Raw genomic sequence first — 17516 nt, 5'->3', positions numbered from 1 at the left:
GTCCTGATGTGTGTGTGATCAATGGGCTTCCTTCCATGCGAGTATGCATAGGACTGCAGCCTTAATCTCACTCAAGAGAGAGCTGTGATAAAATGCTGCTCAAGCTGTTATGTTCCCAAGATATAGCAAGTAATAGTTTACCATACCTGGCTGTATTCCCAACACCTTCTGTTTATCATGCACAAGCCGGATGATGTCCGACACCACAACATGATGATCTGTGTCTTCTTTCCCTTCGTTGGGTTGGCTGCCTTTTGAAAAACAGTTGCAACTCCCAGTTTCTTTGCAAAGGATGAACCTCCAGTAACTAGACATGAAAATATCTTATTCCTATTCCTGCAATTTAAAAACAAATAGTAATTTTAAAAGGCTCTTCCACAACTGACATCAACAGTAACAGCTCATTTGGGGCATGCCGCTGTTTTTAGGCTTTCCACATTTTATAGCAGAGGCAGATCATTTATTCGAAACTGAAAGCCACTTTAACCTTCCTTTTTAGGAAATTATTTGTGGTATAGTGGGAAGCATCAGACTGCCTCACTGGTGGGAGTTATGGCGATACATGGCCCTCCCTAGCTTAAATGTGGAGTGTAACTAGATCCAAAGTCGTCAAAGTTGCAATCCTATACCTTGGAATAAGACCCACTGATTTAAATGGGACTTACTTCTGAGTAGTCACATCTAAGTTTGCCCTGCAAGATTTATAAACTACCATTAATGGTGTCTCTTTTCCATTTTTTTCTGATGTTTTGCCATCAACCTAAGGGCAAGATGCTATTTTTTTAAAGAAATGGGATGAAAGAAATAAAACACACCAGGAACTCCCAGCATTCTAGTAGTTTATATTAAGACAAACTCAGAAGGAACAGTTCCAAAATCAAGAAAGCTATAACACAGCCTTTCCCAACCTGATGTCCCTTCTGGATGTTTTGGATTACAACTTCCATTAGCCCCAGCCAGCCTGGCCAATGGCCAGGAATGTTGGGAGTTGTAGTCCAAAACATCTGGAGGACACAAGGTTGGGGGAAGGCTGACATGTAGGCACCTTGCATAAAACTCTTTGCAGGGATGAATTCAGACAGAGGCAAAATACATTTAGAATGCATGAAATCACATTTTTCATTCATTTTTAAACATGTAACAAACTAAAAGCCATATGTAACGGACATTTTCAGTAGTGGCATCCTCGTCCCAGAACTATTCCTCCAAAGAGTTTAGCAGGCCATCTTTGTTCACTATTAATAGTGTATTCATCTGGTCACAAATATCCCCCACCCCCCACCCCAGATGGCAAAGCTATTCTATTATTGAATTGTTGCTTGTATGTTACTTTAAGCATTTGGGATATTGTTTTAACAATAAAACAATGTAGATTTATCATTTCATCTGTTGTGATTATATGTTGTGAGGACTCTGACGAACCACAAATGTTTCATAAATAAACACAGATATTATAAAATATTATCTCTTAATACAGTTATATGATTTTATAATTATTCACACTTAATTTCAAAATGTATTATCTATCTACCTATTACTTTCATTTATCATTTTTTTTACATGAAACGAGAAAGGGTTCAAAGGGTTAGGAAAACAAATCATTTAATATTTCAGGATCAGTATTTTTCTCTTCTGTCAAAAAAAGACCACTGCAATTATCTATTACATATACTTCTTCTTGCTAAACAGAAGAATATAAAATTGCCAGTGGAATAATGCAAACGAGTTTAGGTAGTTGAGCAGTTGCAAGCAAAGTGTAACTGAAAATTAAATTGAGATTTTACATATTTTCCATGTAGACACGGGGAAAAGAGAGCATTTAGTCTGAAAGCCATTATGTTACAGGCTATCACTTCATCCTTCCTGTTGCCATTTCTCTTTAAAATATTTACTTCTATGAAGAAAAGAACTGGGTCCAAATAGAGACTTTTAGTGTGGGCTTCCTCCTTGAAATGTAATCTAAGCCCGAAAACAACAATTGCAGTGCCATCCTGTTTACCTGGTAGTATGCTCAACTGTGTTTAATAGGGCTTACTCCAAAGTAAGTATGAGATTGCAGCCTAAGGCCACCTGGGAAGGAACAAGTTCCAGTAAACAGAATGGGACTTTCTGCTTCCAACTAAACATGCACAGGATTGGGCAGCTAGCAATTTTCTTTATATTGCCATAAATCTACTATTGTTTAAACACTGTTTTCATTTTGAAAGGATATCTTAACTTGGGGCTAGGCAGGGTGGTGCCCATGGGTGCCAATGCACCCCCAGACACTGTCCTTGGAGCTCTCTGAGGCACCCTACACTTCCTGGGTTTTTTATTATTTTATTTTATGTTTTTTACCAGAAGCTGGGATCACTTCAAAGCAAAGTGGGGGTCTCCATTCACTGCCATCTTCATTTTCCATATGGACCACACATGGGGCTCAGTAACCACTTTAGGAAGTGAAGATGGTGAACAGCTACAGTCCAACACTTTCCTCTACAGCATGCCAAGCCACCAAGAAAAGAAAGGTAGGGGAAAAAGAAAATAGGAGCCCTGGCACTGCTCTCAGGTAAGCTTGTGGGGGAGATGGGTAAAGAGAGCAGCTGTAAGCTAGCAGGGGGGTTAAGGAAGAGAGTCAGGGAAGAGGGTTGCGTTCTTGTATGTCTCAATGGATGGGGACTGCTGCATGTGTGTAAACAAGAGAGGGAGAAAGAGTTTAGACGTAATCTGGAGGGGACGGGAGGTCTGTGGAAGGGCTGAGTGTGATTTTGTCTGTGCGTGCATTGAGAAGGAAGGAATGTGTGTGCATATGCATGTATGCATGGTGGCTACATGTGCTTATGTATGTGTAAAAGCAAGTGCATGTGTAGTGAACCAGAGTAAGACATACAAAGAGATGGGGGAGCTTTAGAAAGCATGGGGGCAGAGGAAAGGAGTTTGGCTTTTGTTTGACCGCCTTGAGTCCCAGTACTGGGGAAAAGGCAGGATATAAATAATAATAATAATAATAATAATAATAATAATAATAATAATAATAATTGTAAAATGTATTTCTGTTGTCCAAGAAAGCTGGATTCAAAGGAGTTGCTCTGTGTGTTGGGGCTGAGAACTCCATCTTTGCCTTGTACTCAGTCTTAGGGAAGAAAACTTTTCCCTTCCATTTTGTGATAGCACCTAGGACAGTTTTTGCAATTTCCAAATGCGTATATCCATCTAACACACCTTAACATTTATAACAATTCCTAATTCAGTGCTCAAGAGATGCAATCTCTTTTTCTTTTTTACCTTCAGCCAGTATTTTTTTTCCAGAAAACAACAACGATCTAGTTGTTCAACAATCAGTGATTCACTTAAGGTAATGTGTTATTCATTTCTATTGAAAAAGCCATTGCTTTGAGAACAACTAAAAACGTGGAGGGGCCCATTTACATAACCACACACATGGAGATAGGAGTGGACAGCCCAGAGGGTAAGAAGAACTCAGACAATTCATGGGAACAAGTCACTCCATTTCAAGCATCCTTCCTATTATCTCCAAACCTTATAGGTTTATGTACTACATCTTCTATCTACATATATTGGAAAAGAGCCATCTTCCAACGTGATCTCCTGAATGTGAATTTGTAATAGGCTTGCTACAAACAATGGAAAAATGACACTCTTTTTGCAAAGGCAAGCTCCCAATTATTCTCCCTCAAGGGAAGGCTAGACAAACGCCATTGAGTTCGTAACAATGCACAAAGGGGGGAAATATTCAAAAGGCTGTAGGGTTTACGTGATGTTGAAAACACAGAATGCTCAATCTCACCCATCAAATATTCTAGATTTGTCTGCATATAATGATGCAACAGGACTTGTTTGCACTGTTAACAACATGAAAGTGGAAGGACATGCAAAGGAGTTCAAGGCTTTCAGTAGTTATGTAAGTGAAAGGATTTCAGCAGGTGCAGCTTTTCTCATTCCTTCACCAGACCTATGACATGGCAAGTGACACTTGATCAAATTTCCTCATCGCACAACAATGGAAGTTACAGGTGAGCCCCCCTTTAATGTTTAACTACATTAGAAGTTCAGCTTCTAATGGCTCTGTTCCTTGTGGGTACAGAAAATTCTTACTATTAACCTTTCAGACCACTATCATTAATAAAAAGAGAATAATAATAAAGACAGGAATGAAATATAGAACAAAAACCCATTCTGTTGAGTGATTTTGACTCATCGTTTTACAACACAGCAAACTAGCCATCTTGCAGAATGAGGCTAAAGCCCTCAGACTGGAAACCCTCGTTTTTAACGTATGTGGAAAGTAAGCACCCTGCAATATTTATCTTACTTTTATTTAAATATGTAGTTGAAGCTACTGCACAGCATCCTCTTAGGGCTGCTGGGGTGAACCAAGTTTGATCCACTTGTCACAAAAAGCTGCAGAGCTCTACAATGCATTTAGATTCAAAATACGTGCAAGGCTCTGTGGCCTTCTGATGGAACTTGGGTGTAACCCAGCATCCTTAGTTTTGGGTAGCAATCCTATGCACACTTAAAAAGGGAGTCCCAGGTTCAACCCTTTGTATCTCTAGATAAGGCAAGGGAAGAATCCTACTTGAAACCCTGGAGAGTGACTGCTGCCAGTCAGTGTCCACAATACCGGACCAGATGGACCAAGGGTCTGACTGAGTATAACGCAGCTTCCTAAATTCCCTTGCACTCAGTGAGACTTTCTGAGCGAAGTGTTAGATAAATTTATGAGCCGACTATGGTCCCTCCACTCCCCGGTATAAAAAGCATGGAGCTGGAAACGAGACCGAAGAAGGCAACCACCCAAAGGAAACCCAAACAGACCCAAGCGCTCGTATTGCAAAGGTAAACAAGGACTTCAACAAATCCGCCGAGACATCCGTGGAGCGCGCGGACTTGAGGAACACTGCAGCGGCTTTTGCTGAGACGACGGAGAAGCAGCAAGGAGCTCAGAAGGTCCAAGCAACACAACCCGCCCACACCCTGGTTCGCAAGCTAGGGTGGCTCCCCACACAGAAGAGCAAATGCTGGTAAAGGCGGGAGGAACCGGGATTTAAGCCTTCCCCATTGCAACGGTGTATGTGTGTGTGGGGGGGGGCGCTTTCCAACCCACTCAAGAGGAGGCGCCGCCCCGACCCAAACAAAACGCGCGCAGAGCACATGCCTCGCTCACCTTCGGGGCCCTGCTCTGGTGCCGGTGCTCAGGGCTGCAAGGCTGCCCACAAGATGCCCCTCTGAGCGCGCTGCTCTCCCTTGCTTTGTGAGTTCCTCGCCCTGCCTTTGTCGCCGCCCCGCGGCTGGGAAAAGAGCTTCCTCCCTTCTCTAGGGCAAGGTGTGGGGAGGGCGGAGGAGGACGCACGGGGAAAGAGGCATGGGCGGTCCTCCTCCTCCTCCTCCTCCTCACCTTCCGCCTGGTCGGCTGTAGCTGAGCGCCGCCCACTCAAATCCCCCCAACCCGTTATTCTAGGCGGGAATAAAGCAAACCGGGAGGAGGACGAGGAGGATGCTTTGCCGAGAGTTCCTTTGTTGCTGTCGGGAGTGGAGAATGCGCCACATTGGGCACGAAGATCTGAAATACGGAAGTAGACAAGCCCGTGTTAGCTGATTTCCCAGTCCTCATCTCCCCCACCCCTCCACTGGTTGGCAGCTACCGGCTCTTCCTCCTCTCCCCCCACAGAGATGGGAGACGCTAAAGGTGCAGTCCTCTTCAGAAGTAAGCCCCTCCGACTTCCACGAGACTTTACTCCCAGGACTGCAGCCCAACGCCTTTCTTTTTGCATCCTATCCACGTTCTTGCTTTCCCCTTCAGCTTTTTGTGCTGGCAAGTCTTCATTTCCTAAATGAGGATCTTAAGTAAAGCAAGAGCAGCTTTGCAAGAGCTCAGTTGCAGCCTCAAGCCAGAGCGGCCTTGCAAGACTTCAGCTCCTTTTGCAGGGACCTAGGTTTGCAATAGCTGAAGATTAAAACTCAAACCCAGGTCAGAAAAAAAAAAGGGCTGCAAGTTCACATTTAGCTGGGCTTGATAGGTAGAGATCACTTCTTTCTGATTAGACACATAAAAGATTTTGCTGGACATAGGCTGCTTAAATGTAATGTACCATTATTTAAATTTGCTTTCTTGACATATATTATAGAAGTGTCAAAATCTATATTAGTGTAATACCTTTATTAAGCCAACCAAAAGATCACAAAAAATGTGCTTGGTTTTGAGATGTACAGGCAAGATGTTACTCAAAACAGGTGAGAGAAGAAGAAAAAACGACTTGATGGTGAAGTCACTGCATGTTCAGGGTATATGGGGGGAAGGAGTTATCTGCAGTCATTCAAATTAGATTTTGTAGGTCATGTGATGAATGCCTATATATGCCAGTTGCTGGGGGACATGGGCGGGAGGGTGCTGTTGCATCCATGTCCTGCTTGTGGGTTCCTGGTCAACAGCTGGTTGGTGGTCCACTGTGGGAACAGAGTGTTGGACTAGATGGACCCTTGGTATGTCTACACAGAAGTAAGCCATATTGTGTTCAGTGGCTCTTACACGCAGGTAGGCGTATATCAGGTAGGATTGCAGCTTTAATTCAACTCTTTGAAGGATGTGGGGGGGAACTAGTGTGTGCATCAAAACTCATCTGAATAAAGTTGGTCCCAAATGGAAAATGAGCTCAATTAATGGGAAGGAGGGTTGTGGAGATAATTCTCTTAGAGGTCCCTTCAGGCTCTATTTGTTAAAGTGATTGGGTGGGATCACATTTGGGCTCTTGGACTTTACATACAGGAGATAATTAGTAGTGTCTTCTCAATGTACGAATAATAAAGGCCCTGAATAATAAAGGCCCTGCGTGCCCCAGGGAGATTTCACTGAGAGAGAACAGAAAGGAGATGCATAGGCAAGGGTAAACAAGGAATAAGCATAGAAGTGAGCTATGGATGTAAACACATCGCATTTTGACTGGCGAAGAGGAATAAGGCTGTAGTCCTGTACCCACTGACTTACTTCTGAATATACATGTATACTATTGTATAGGATTGAGCAGTAAGGATTGGGTTGGGGACATGTGACCCTCCAGTTGTTTGTGGGCTGCAGATCCCATCAGCCCTAGTCTGCATAGCCAAAGGTAGTGGATAATGGAAGTTGTAGTCCAAGAACATCTGACGGGCCACATGTTCTCCAGCTCTTGTCTAAATCAACTGTTTCCTGGAAAAAAACTGATTTTGGGGAGGAATCTGGAGAAATGGCACCATGAAGGACAGAGTTCTAGCATACGGAAAGAGAACTCTAGCATAGAAGAGACATGGGAGATTGGACACAGTCATCATGGAGGAACAGAAGGAAGACTGCATTCCAGTGGTGGACCGCTGACCAGTTTCTGTTGGACTACTTGCAGGCTACTGGAATTCTTAAAAAGTGTCGGCAGTTCACACCTGTCCTCTGCCACTGCCATGTGCAGCTCAGGATAGTTTTTCAACTGCTGCAGTTAACAGGCAGGGTGCTTAGATGAAGTGAACAGAAATGTGGGTGTCTCTTGTTTCCCACCTCCATTTCCTTTGTAGATATAGGAAACAGAATGGGGAGAATGGATTAGATTACTTCAAGGCAGAAAAAATGTATGTTGACCATAATAGTCCAAAATGAAGACAGCAGATCTCTGACTACTTAGGAAGAAATCTTTCATCATCTTAAATCTAAACTGTACAAAGATGTTATTATATTAAACGGTATAACCAATTAACTAACTAAATGAATGAATCATGTCCTACATATGGACTTTCCTGCAGTGTCTGTTTGGGCCTTGTAGGAAATGAGAATTTGAATTAGCTGCCCCTTGGTCTGATCTGTGAGGCATATATTTTTCCAGCTTGACTGAAATGACAAGGCATTCTTCCTTCCTCGTTGTCAGTTTTATATGGTAGTTGAACAATGGGACAGAAATAAAAAACAAAATCACCAGTGATTGACCAATGTTTACAATGAAGTTCACATATTTTGTTTCAAAATATCCTTTTGTTATTTTCCCACTAAATGCAAGCAGTGTATTTCAAAATGGGAGTGGTTAAGCATCTGACCACTGTGTGGACAGAGTGCTGGACTGGATCCAGCATGGAACGTCTTATGTTCTTATGTCTATAAAATTTGTAGAAGAGATTTCAGTTGATATTAATGGCTGCTAGAGTATACATATGATGTGACATTAAGGAGTAAATCCTAGGACAGGTTCAGTGGGTCTAAGCCCAATTTCAATGTACTTATGGCATTTTGTGGATGGATTTTATATTTGTAGAGTTAAGCCTTCTAACTGAGTACAGGATCAGGCTGAACAAGATACAAGCTGGATGTAACAGCATGAGTTTAAGCATGTGTGTTGAGCACTCACTCCCACTGCAATAAGCTATATTATCTCATCTATAAACAATAGTTATAGAGCTCTACTATAATTCACTGGTAGCAGTGGCAGCAAGTTGATTGGACATACGTCTTTGTATAATAAGCTGTAGTAACTCCTCTTGGAAAAGTAGCCAGTTGTTGCTGGCATTTGAACACTTGAAGACCAGTCTCATCAATGCTGCTGCTTTCCAAGGAGCAACTGACCCCATAGCTGTGCTATCAGGCAGGGGGATTTCAGAATGAAAAAGCAGATAGGCATCATCCCTTTAGTTCTTTGTAGTTTTTCTCACATTCTTTTTTATTTGTGGAGGGAGGAGGAACCATGTCTTATTCCATTTTTATATATCACAACAATTGCTCACAGAAATTAAATTGCAGTCTCATTGCTGTTTCTTCACTGAGCCTTGCTGTCCATAATATTTATTGAGCACATAATAGTGAACATGCCTAGATTAGTGAACTGAGCTATGCATGTTAAACGCATCTGTATTGTGCTTTTAACATGCATAGCGGCCATGCTCACAACAGAGAATGGGGGAAAGAGGTTGCTTTTTAGATTACACTCCTGAAAAGTGTTTCATGGCATTTCACATGTTATTATAGTATTGAGTATTAGCGTACAACATTTAATGTGGACCCAATTTTGCGGAATGAATTTCACAGCATAGTGCCATTAAAGAGCAAGTCATCAGTATTTAAATGGCAACTTTCCCCATAATTCTCCCCCTTTTCCCATCAAAATATTTATCTACAATAATACTTGCTGTATCAGTAATCAGTATAACTTCAAAACCCACATTTGGGCATTATTTTTATTAGGCCCAACCAATATTCCACAAAATCATACAAGCTGTTGAGTTCCCAAAACTCTTAATCAGGTGAAAAAACAGGCGATCAGAGAAGAAACAAAGTCCCCCCAAAATGGCCATGTGTTATGGCCATTTTAGATAAACCTAGTCTCAAAATGGAGATTTGGCATCTGAACGAATTAGCCAGTGCTCGGTTGTTGCAGTTATCAGATTACATCTAGCATAGCATTTTGAGTAGACAGTAAGTTTCTTGTGGTTCATATACTATGAAACTACTGGGAGATTTGGCATGCCCTTTATAACTGGTCATGGGCAAATCTGATGTACGCAGGCAAACCTGTGTGAATAGAGGAGCTTTTAGCTCTTCAGTAAGAGGATCCATTTTAAAAGGATAGCAATATGGAAGGTGTGCCTGCAACCAGAAATCGATTTTGTTTTTGTTTATTTATTTATTTATTGTATTTACATACCGCCCCATAGCTGAAGCTCTCTGGGCAGTTTATAAAAGTTAAAAACAGTAAACATAAAAACAAATTGGTCACTTAATGTTCCATTTGAAAAGAAAGTATGGTACATCTTTCTAAAATAACAGCAATAACTCTGTATATAACTGAGCTGTTACATATAGTATGCATTACTATTCTGAATTCTAGGAAGTATTTTTCATGGTTGCACAGAGTTGTGAGTGCATTTATATATTTGTTGCATTTTTACTCCTCCCATAAACTGAAGCTGTCTTTGGATTTGGATTATTCTTTTGAAAGGAAAGTGAACAGAGCAATTCAGTGGAGTGTCCTCATTCTCATACAATTCTTGCATCTTTACTCAAGAAATTTCATGAGATCATTTTAAAGTCTTTTAGTCTTGTAACAGATGGTCTGGGATTCTTGTTTCCAATTACAGGAGGTTTTGTTTGTTTTATCCCTTTTATTATTGTATTAGGGGCTTAATAGTAGTTAATGCAGGAGCATCTATTTAAGCAGTACACCAGAAGGCGAAAGAATAGTGCAAGAGAATTTCTAATGGAAGAGAACAAACTTCTTATGCAGCAATAATCAAGGCTATTTTAGGGTATTTTTGGACAATTTTATGAAGTTTCTTTGCACCATGAAAGGCAGTATTCAACATCATTCAAAGACTATGGTATGTGTTTGGTAGGAAACTTGGAAAAATATAGAATTTGGTTATGTCCTGAACTTGTGACCAGGTTGGTTTGTAGACACAAAAATGAATTGCAGTAAGTAAAGGGTGGTGGTGAGGAACTAAACTTTCTGATATGGCAAGACTTCAGAAGTGTTTTCATACATAATATGACACTACTGCTTCTCGTTTTTAATGTTTGAAATGGCACATTGTCTACTGTCAAATACCCAAGATTACAGCTGATTTTGAGTCATGAAAATTCTGCAATAATTGCCATACCTCCCCCAGAGTCCTCATCATCAGAGGACGAAGGAGAAGAGCAAGCTCCAGCATATCCTGGGGAAGGAACTAGCAGCAATGTAAGACAAGACCCCTTACTTAAAGGGGGCAGGCAAGACCCAGCTGAAGCCCCTTTAACAGAGTTGGACAATGATGAAGGGGGTCATGAGGCTCCTCCAACCCTAGCTGAGCATATGTGAATGAGAGTCAGGGATCAGTGTCGACAGGCTGACATAGGTCGAAAGCTATGGAGCTAATTGCCAGCACCCGATGTCAGGAATTAAAAGGTTCAGAGCAGCCCAGGGAAGACGCTGAAAACAACAACCTCCAGTGTTCAGCCCATCCAGCTCTCTGCGTATTTGGACTCCCTGCTGAACCGAGACCCCTTGAACTGCGACCCCAACTCTGCCTGCATCTAGAAGCCCTACTCTGTGGTCGAAGGACTGTGTTATTTGACTTTGCCGGCATCCCAGCTAACTAAGGAATCCAGCTGCAGTTTTTCTGGCTCGACCTCCACACTTGAAACGACAGCCAGCAAACACCGACAATAATGTATGAAAGAGTAATAAAGTTTGCCTTATGAAGGAATACAAGTCTTCATCTTTCCCTGGTTAAAAAAAAAGGTGGGGGAATTAAAATGGTCCAACATTGTACTCAACATTTCACTTAGCAGTGGTTTAATTTGGCCACCTGGAAGTACCCATATTTTCTTCACTAATTACGAAAGGAACAGTATTAAATACCAGCTGCATATAAACATGAACACATTTGATATCAGAAATTGAAATGCCTAGTAAATTTGACATCTATTTGAATTATTTTCCCCTTAAATGGCTTTTTTTGCTCCCTATTAACACATAATACCTCAAAACAAATATGTAAATTTTATTTTATTGCAAGCAGATTTAAACATCTACTGCTTTATACAATCTACAGAAAGTTCCAAAATATGAATATAAAGAATTCATGTATCTACAGAAATAAAAGTTTAAAAACAGCACTGAAATAAACTACATTAATGCACATGTATCTTATATATATTCTTTAATATTTGAGACAGCTTTGATCCAGTTAATGAAATGCTATATACTACTCTAAACAGTAGTTTTGAAGGCTGAGATATCATCAGATAAGTGCACCTATCATTGTACCATTTAAAATACATGTCAGTACTTAGTGCTGATGACTACAGATTTCTTTTAATGGTTAATGCACTGATAACTATGACCCACCATTCCCAAGAGCATTTTTCTCAATTCTACTTTATATAAGAGTTTTGAGAATAACAGTGCATACGACAGAATTTTTCAGACGATGTACATTTAAAATTCTGTATAATTTTGACAAAGGTAAAGCTGTATAAACTGAGCTGTGCAATTGTGCAATGTACAATCGTGTACATATTTCTCTCATAATACTTTGACAAGTTTCCATTAAAGCTTTTCAACATGATCCCATTGATACCGCAAATTAGTGCTGTTTCCTTCCTTTGATACTTGCATTATAAGTGAGATAAATAAGCTGATGCAAGCAGGAGAATAAACGATGTGCTCTTTATATTAGCTGAACAAAATAATAATTGCTCAGGAACATGAAAATCAGGAGACCTGAATCTTGCTACTAGCTTCAGTGAATGTACATTGTTTAGCCTTCATGAGCATTTGGTTGATGTCTACCATTTCCAGTGCATACATTAAAGCATTTGAGACATTTTATCATTAAAGATTTGACAATTCAGACAAGGCAATTTGAGTTACACAGAATGCCATTTTTTTTCATATGAACTTTTATCAAATCCCCATTTTACATTTATAAATTATGGTTACAGCTCTATGATTGTTAGTAAATTCTTACTTATTGCCTGACTAATTTTCCGAATTCAGCAAGCTGCATGGAAATAAATTCTGCATACATATCACCCTTGGAAATAAATTCTGCACACGTATCACCTTCCGTTCTCACCTGGTCCCCCAATGTACAAGAAATATCATCTACATCCCTCATCAAGTGAATATAAGCATATCACTGAACTGATTATCAGCTGTGTTAGTTCAGGCCCTCAGGGAGGAAGTAAATCTAGTTACACATCACCACTGACAGCATTTGTCGCTTATTTGGCAGGGCAGATCCTTATACATAGCAGTACGTGTGCATTCTGCTATTATGCACAAGGATCTCTAGATTGGGGCTTACTAGTGAAGGTTGTGCTACAGTGTTGCACTAGCAAATCTACAAAAAGAAAGGGACATAAGTCTATATAGCTTTTTCTTTTTTAATTTACATGGAATATTTTTAAAGTTCCAGTTGTTTAGTGGAAACAGAATGGCCTCTTTAAATTCAAAAGTATTTCTCTTCTTTTAAAACAATATAAGAGGTTGGGTCCAGACTTAATATTACTTAGTACAGAGCTATTGAAATCAATGGGTCTACTCTTAAGTATGTCTAAGTCTGGATCAAATCCAGTGAAACAAAACTTTTTTAAAACAATGAGCGAAGTCCAATATTATGTAAGCAGACTTCCCCTTGTGCAATGGGAGTTCTCCTTCCCCTCTTCCCTCCCGCAGCCACCTGGATGCACCTAAATCTGCTCAGGAAGATCCTCCAACCATTTGAGGTGCACTTGCAGGGAGTTGCAAGGGGAGGGAAACTCAGTCTGTTAGCAGATGGTTGCCACTAGATACAAATCTCTCCCCACCCCCAGCACTACTACCATTAAATCTTTCAGCCTTTAAAAGATAATTTATTTCATAGGGAACAGTTGTGACGTAAGAACGTTGCAGTAAACCCTGTTGTTAGTAGGCAGAGCAGGAATGCAGCATTTTCAAATCATCAAGCAAGTGTCTTCTTATTTAAGGCTAAAGGATGGAAATGAAAAACACAAACAAACAGCTTTATGGAACAAAAACAGAATACTAGTAGCAGCAGTTGGTTGGTTGTAAGCAGAAAGTGTTATGACATTGAAAGCTAATACTCACAAGCAAAAGCAAATAAAAATCAGTAGCTTTGGATTCGTCTGTGAGAACAAACCTATTTTTAATTTTAACATTCGTCAGAATTTTAACATTCAACCACAATTCCACTAGAAGCTAATTTTGGAGATCCAAAACTCATAAGTATATATATTTAAAAAAAAGTCTAAAACATACACTTAAAAAAATAGAAATGGTGTGTTAACAAATGTATGCGTAAAACAGATATATAAATAGCTACAGTATTGAAAAATATTTCAGTGCAAAGTCAATTTTAAGATTTCTAAAAAATACATTAAAAATAATTTGTTAGCTACACCCACAGGAGATTTGTCACTACTACAGGTATAAAATCAATAGCCACATCAAGTTGATTTTTTTAAAAAATATATGTATACCTATCTGTCTATCCATCTATATATATATTTGTATCCAGTGTTTTATGTAGGGGACATTTCTACCCGACGTTCAAGTATGTAATGTCAAATAAATATTACCTTTTGGTATATTACTATCAGCATGTGAACAACGCTGGAGCTGGAAAGTGCTTCATCTTAAATGACAGATGCCCTGACGCTGTGCGTTATAGGGGGTGAGAGTGGGAAAGTAGGGGAACAACCACCAGATCCTTTTTCTCCATAATCTTTGGTATAATAAAGTTTCCACAATTTGCCTTTCCAAACAGTTTGTCTCCTTCTGCCTTTTCCACTCAAGGAATGCGAGAGGGAACCCACACTCCCCACCCCCATCCCTGACACAGAAACTTTAGTTCCTATAAAATAATCTTTCAGTGATTTTGACACCCTAAATAAAACACTGGGAGAAAAAGAGACAAAACTAGAGCCACAAATAGAGCTGAAGTACAAGCTGGCTGCAATTATTCAAAATTATTGATACCCAAGTCCACATTCAAAGAGGGGAAGGGGGAACTCCACCTAGTGGTTATTAACTAATAAATATAGACACAAAGCTGCACCTTTATAATACAAGTAGATTTTCTGATAGACTTGTCTCCCCTCTTGATTTTAAAGTCAAATTAAAAATGAAACACAATATCAAAAACACAGTATCATCCTATTAAGTTGTTAAGGAGTCAATCAAATCCTTGCCTTGACAGGGGTAGCAAAACACTTCCAAGGCTCTCCATTTTAGAGAGAACAAAAAGGTAGATCACTCTTTTTATTTATTATTGTCAAGTTTCTAAGGCTGAATTCTTAAATTCAGTAATTATTTTCAGTTCAATGGCCACTTCACCCATTTGATAGCCAGCTTGACTTCTTAAGGTCTGTAGAGGGTCTATGTAGAAATGTATTGATCTACAGCGGAAAAAAACAATCTTAAAATCACATACAGTCCTACTTGGCGACTTACAATAAAATGGACATTAGAGAGTGTTTCTTGAAAGCAGATTTGCACAGAGGAAACACCAGTTTGTTCTACAGAAAGAGCAAAGAAAGGACAAAGACAAGTCAGAAACAGCACCTGTGAATATGCTCTCATTGACTTTCACTGGAGGATCTGAGATCATTGCTTACAACAGACAAAAAAAAAAATAACCTCTGATCTCCAAAGGGGATCACTGACTGAAGCAGAACTCTTCAAGTAATAAAGGAAAAGAGATGATGGAGGCAATAAATGTACAAAGAGTTTGAGAGAACTGAGTGAAATTATAGTGTTGTCCATTATCACAGTGCCAGACTGTGTAGATAATCCATTGCTTCAACAGTTTAAAACATAAAAGGAAGGACCAATACTCTTGGAAGGATTTGTTCTCAGTGGTCTTGATCCAGCTTGTCAGAATATTACACCAGACAGTAAAAGCCAACAAAATTTCAATCAGTACTGTTAAATGGTCATTTGCAGATATATATTTGGGGTGGGGGTGGGAATAGCTGTAGTTCTTAAAGGCTTGACTTGGTGAACTGTCACAGAGCTGTTTCCAAACCTGAACCCCTGTGGTAGTATCCCGCGCTAGAATTGCAACGCTTATTGGAATAGCCAAAGATAGATGGGAGTACGGAATAATCATGGTTTCTCCAATGTGTAAACATTGTTTTTTTAGAATGAGAATTAGACCTTCTTGCTGGGGAATTCTTGCAATCATTGCTCCTGTATCTTGGTCTCTTCTGAGAGGCAAGAGGTGTGAATTCTGAAAGATGGTCCCGACCATGACTTGATGTATTCTGCCAAGAAAACAAGAAAAGATTATGAAGCAGTAATCACTAAACCTAAAATGCTTCGATGTGCTGTCTCTTACATCAAAGGGGCAACACCGCCACAAAGATATAAAGTACAATAGAGCACAACAGGTTTGGCTTATTTAAAATGAAGAGAGTCTCAATAGATGAAAAATTTTAATTCATTAATTTTGGTTAATGTTGTACTTAGTAGGAATAACAACATGCTTAGCTATAAGTCACCCCTTATGCTGCATTTTGCATGATATAATCTTTTGATATTTGGATGCCTGGTTTCCTTGATATTTTTTTTCAACATTTCAAAAGAGAATAATGATGGGGATGGTTTTAAATTTGCTAATCCATACTTCCCATACTATCCCTAGCCTGAATTAGGTCACTCTCTAGGCTGGAGTAGGATCGGTGGAGAAATTAGCACACTCTCTATGTCTCCACAAAGCATACTAATGGGTGGAAGCTATTCTAGAATCCTGATAAATTGCACATTGGCATCACTTGGGAATTTAAAATGTTCAACTTTGTTAGGGCTGCTTTGTATATTTCAACGTATGTAGATAAAAACATGGTGTGAATGAATTTATGCTTTTGCTTCATGTTACTTCTTGTGACTTTGAAAAGGGAACTTTCAAAAATTCCATGAGGGCGAGGTAGGAGGGCTCCGTATGTGCGTGCACTTGGGCATGGGCTCTTCACCACTTCTTATAATGTGGAAATTGGCCCTTTGGAGTCTACAGTCTCTGTTTCTTGCATCGATGCTTAGTGGGTTAGAATGAAAATTGTTGCCTTTCAAAAGTTTGCTTTATTGTAATTCCACATCCAAGGAAACAGGCAGGATTAAAAATAAGGTAGGACCCCATGCCAAAGCCATGGATTCATGATATATGGAACTTGTGCAACAATATTTGTGAACAGGTATACTTTGAATTCTGTTCAAGCCAATGTTACTAGTCTTTAATGCAATCTGAATCAAAACACACCATAAGTGACTTCACACCTGTGCCTTACATCTATATGCCTGCTACCATCTCTTATTTGAGGTACAAGTCAAAGAACCACAACAGCCAGAAATTCATATTTAAAAATCCTACCATGCACATAAAGTCCTATTAAAATAAATGTAAAAATCAAAACAACACGTTTCTTAAATCCCAACATTTCCAGAAAACACACACACACACACACACACACGCAAAATACTACCACAAACACTTACCTGTGGTCTGAAATGCATTGAAAACAAACTATAATATCCAAAACTGTAAAATCAGATTTCATTTAGTAAAGCAGAACAAAAACTCTGGAGGAAACAGTTTTCTTTTTGAAAACATCACAGCACACCAATAGAAATTACCCAAATGGTAACACGTGCAATACTGTTACCTATCAGTGATCTAATTATGCCTCGGAAGCAGAAAGGGTTTCTTCAAGGAGTGGCCCATCGTTGTTCGCCAGGGCATTTATAGCTGTTTTATGTTTCATACTCTTCTGCAAGGATGAGGAAAAACACTGAGACTAATATGAACATCTCATAAGGAAAACGTCAACTATAGTGTTAGGATGCCAAATTGTCCATACTGATCATGTAAAACTAACAAGTTTAAAAGATAAATGATCAAGCAATTGTTACTGTATCCTAGTTGACTACTAATGATACTATTTCAAAACCTGATCATCATATCTGTTCTGGGAATTCTGCTCTTAAAAAGAGTTTTCATTGGTATGTGATCAAATTTCCGGGAGCTTC

General features: G+C 39.6%; 2 protein-coding genes across 4 annotated transcripts in view; both read right to left on the bottom strand.

Moving 5' to 3' along the window:
• MCF2L (MCF.2 cell line derived transforming sequence like) overlaps positions 1–5220 on the bottom strand; it is a 123059-nt gene extending 117839 nt beyond the window's left edge. For all 3 annotated transcript variants that reach the window (XM_063126158.1, XM_063126159.1, XM_063126162.1), the window contains exons 1-2: positions 5168–5220; positions 147–336 (exon numbers count right to left, since the gene is read on the bottom strand). In XM_063126158.1, the coding sequence (XP_062982228.1) occupies positions 147–315 (169 nt within the window). In that variant the 5' untranslated portion in view covers positions 316–336; positions 5168–5220. The remainder of the gene's footprint in view (positions 1–146; positions 337–5167) is intronic.
• A 9254-nt stretch (positions 5221–14474) lies between these two features.
• The window catches only part of ATP11A (ATPase phospholipid transporting 11A), a 108070-nt gene continuing 105028 nt past the window's right edge, over positions 14475–17516 (bottom strand). Inside the window, exon 29 of the mRNA XM_063126166.1 lies at positions 14475–15757. Coding sequence (XP_062982236.1) covers positions 15500–15757 — 258 coding nt within the window. The 3' untranslated portion in view covers positions 14475–15499. The remainder of the gene's footprint in view (positions 15758–17516) is intronic.

This window comes from Elgaria multicarinata, chromosome 5 (assembly GCF_023053635.1).
Source record: "Elgaria multicarinata webbii isolate HBS135686 ecotype San Diego chromosome 5, rElgMul1.1.pri, whole genome shotgun sequence".
NCBI classification, from domain to species: domain Eukaryota; kingdom Metazoa; phylum Chordata; class Lepidosauria; order Squamata; family Anguidae; genus Elgaria; species Elgaria multicarinata.
Note: the sequence above shows the minus strand (reverse complement) of the source record. Positions and strands in the feature narration are given on the sequence as shown.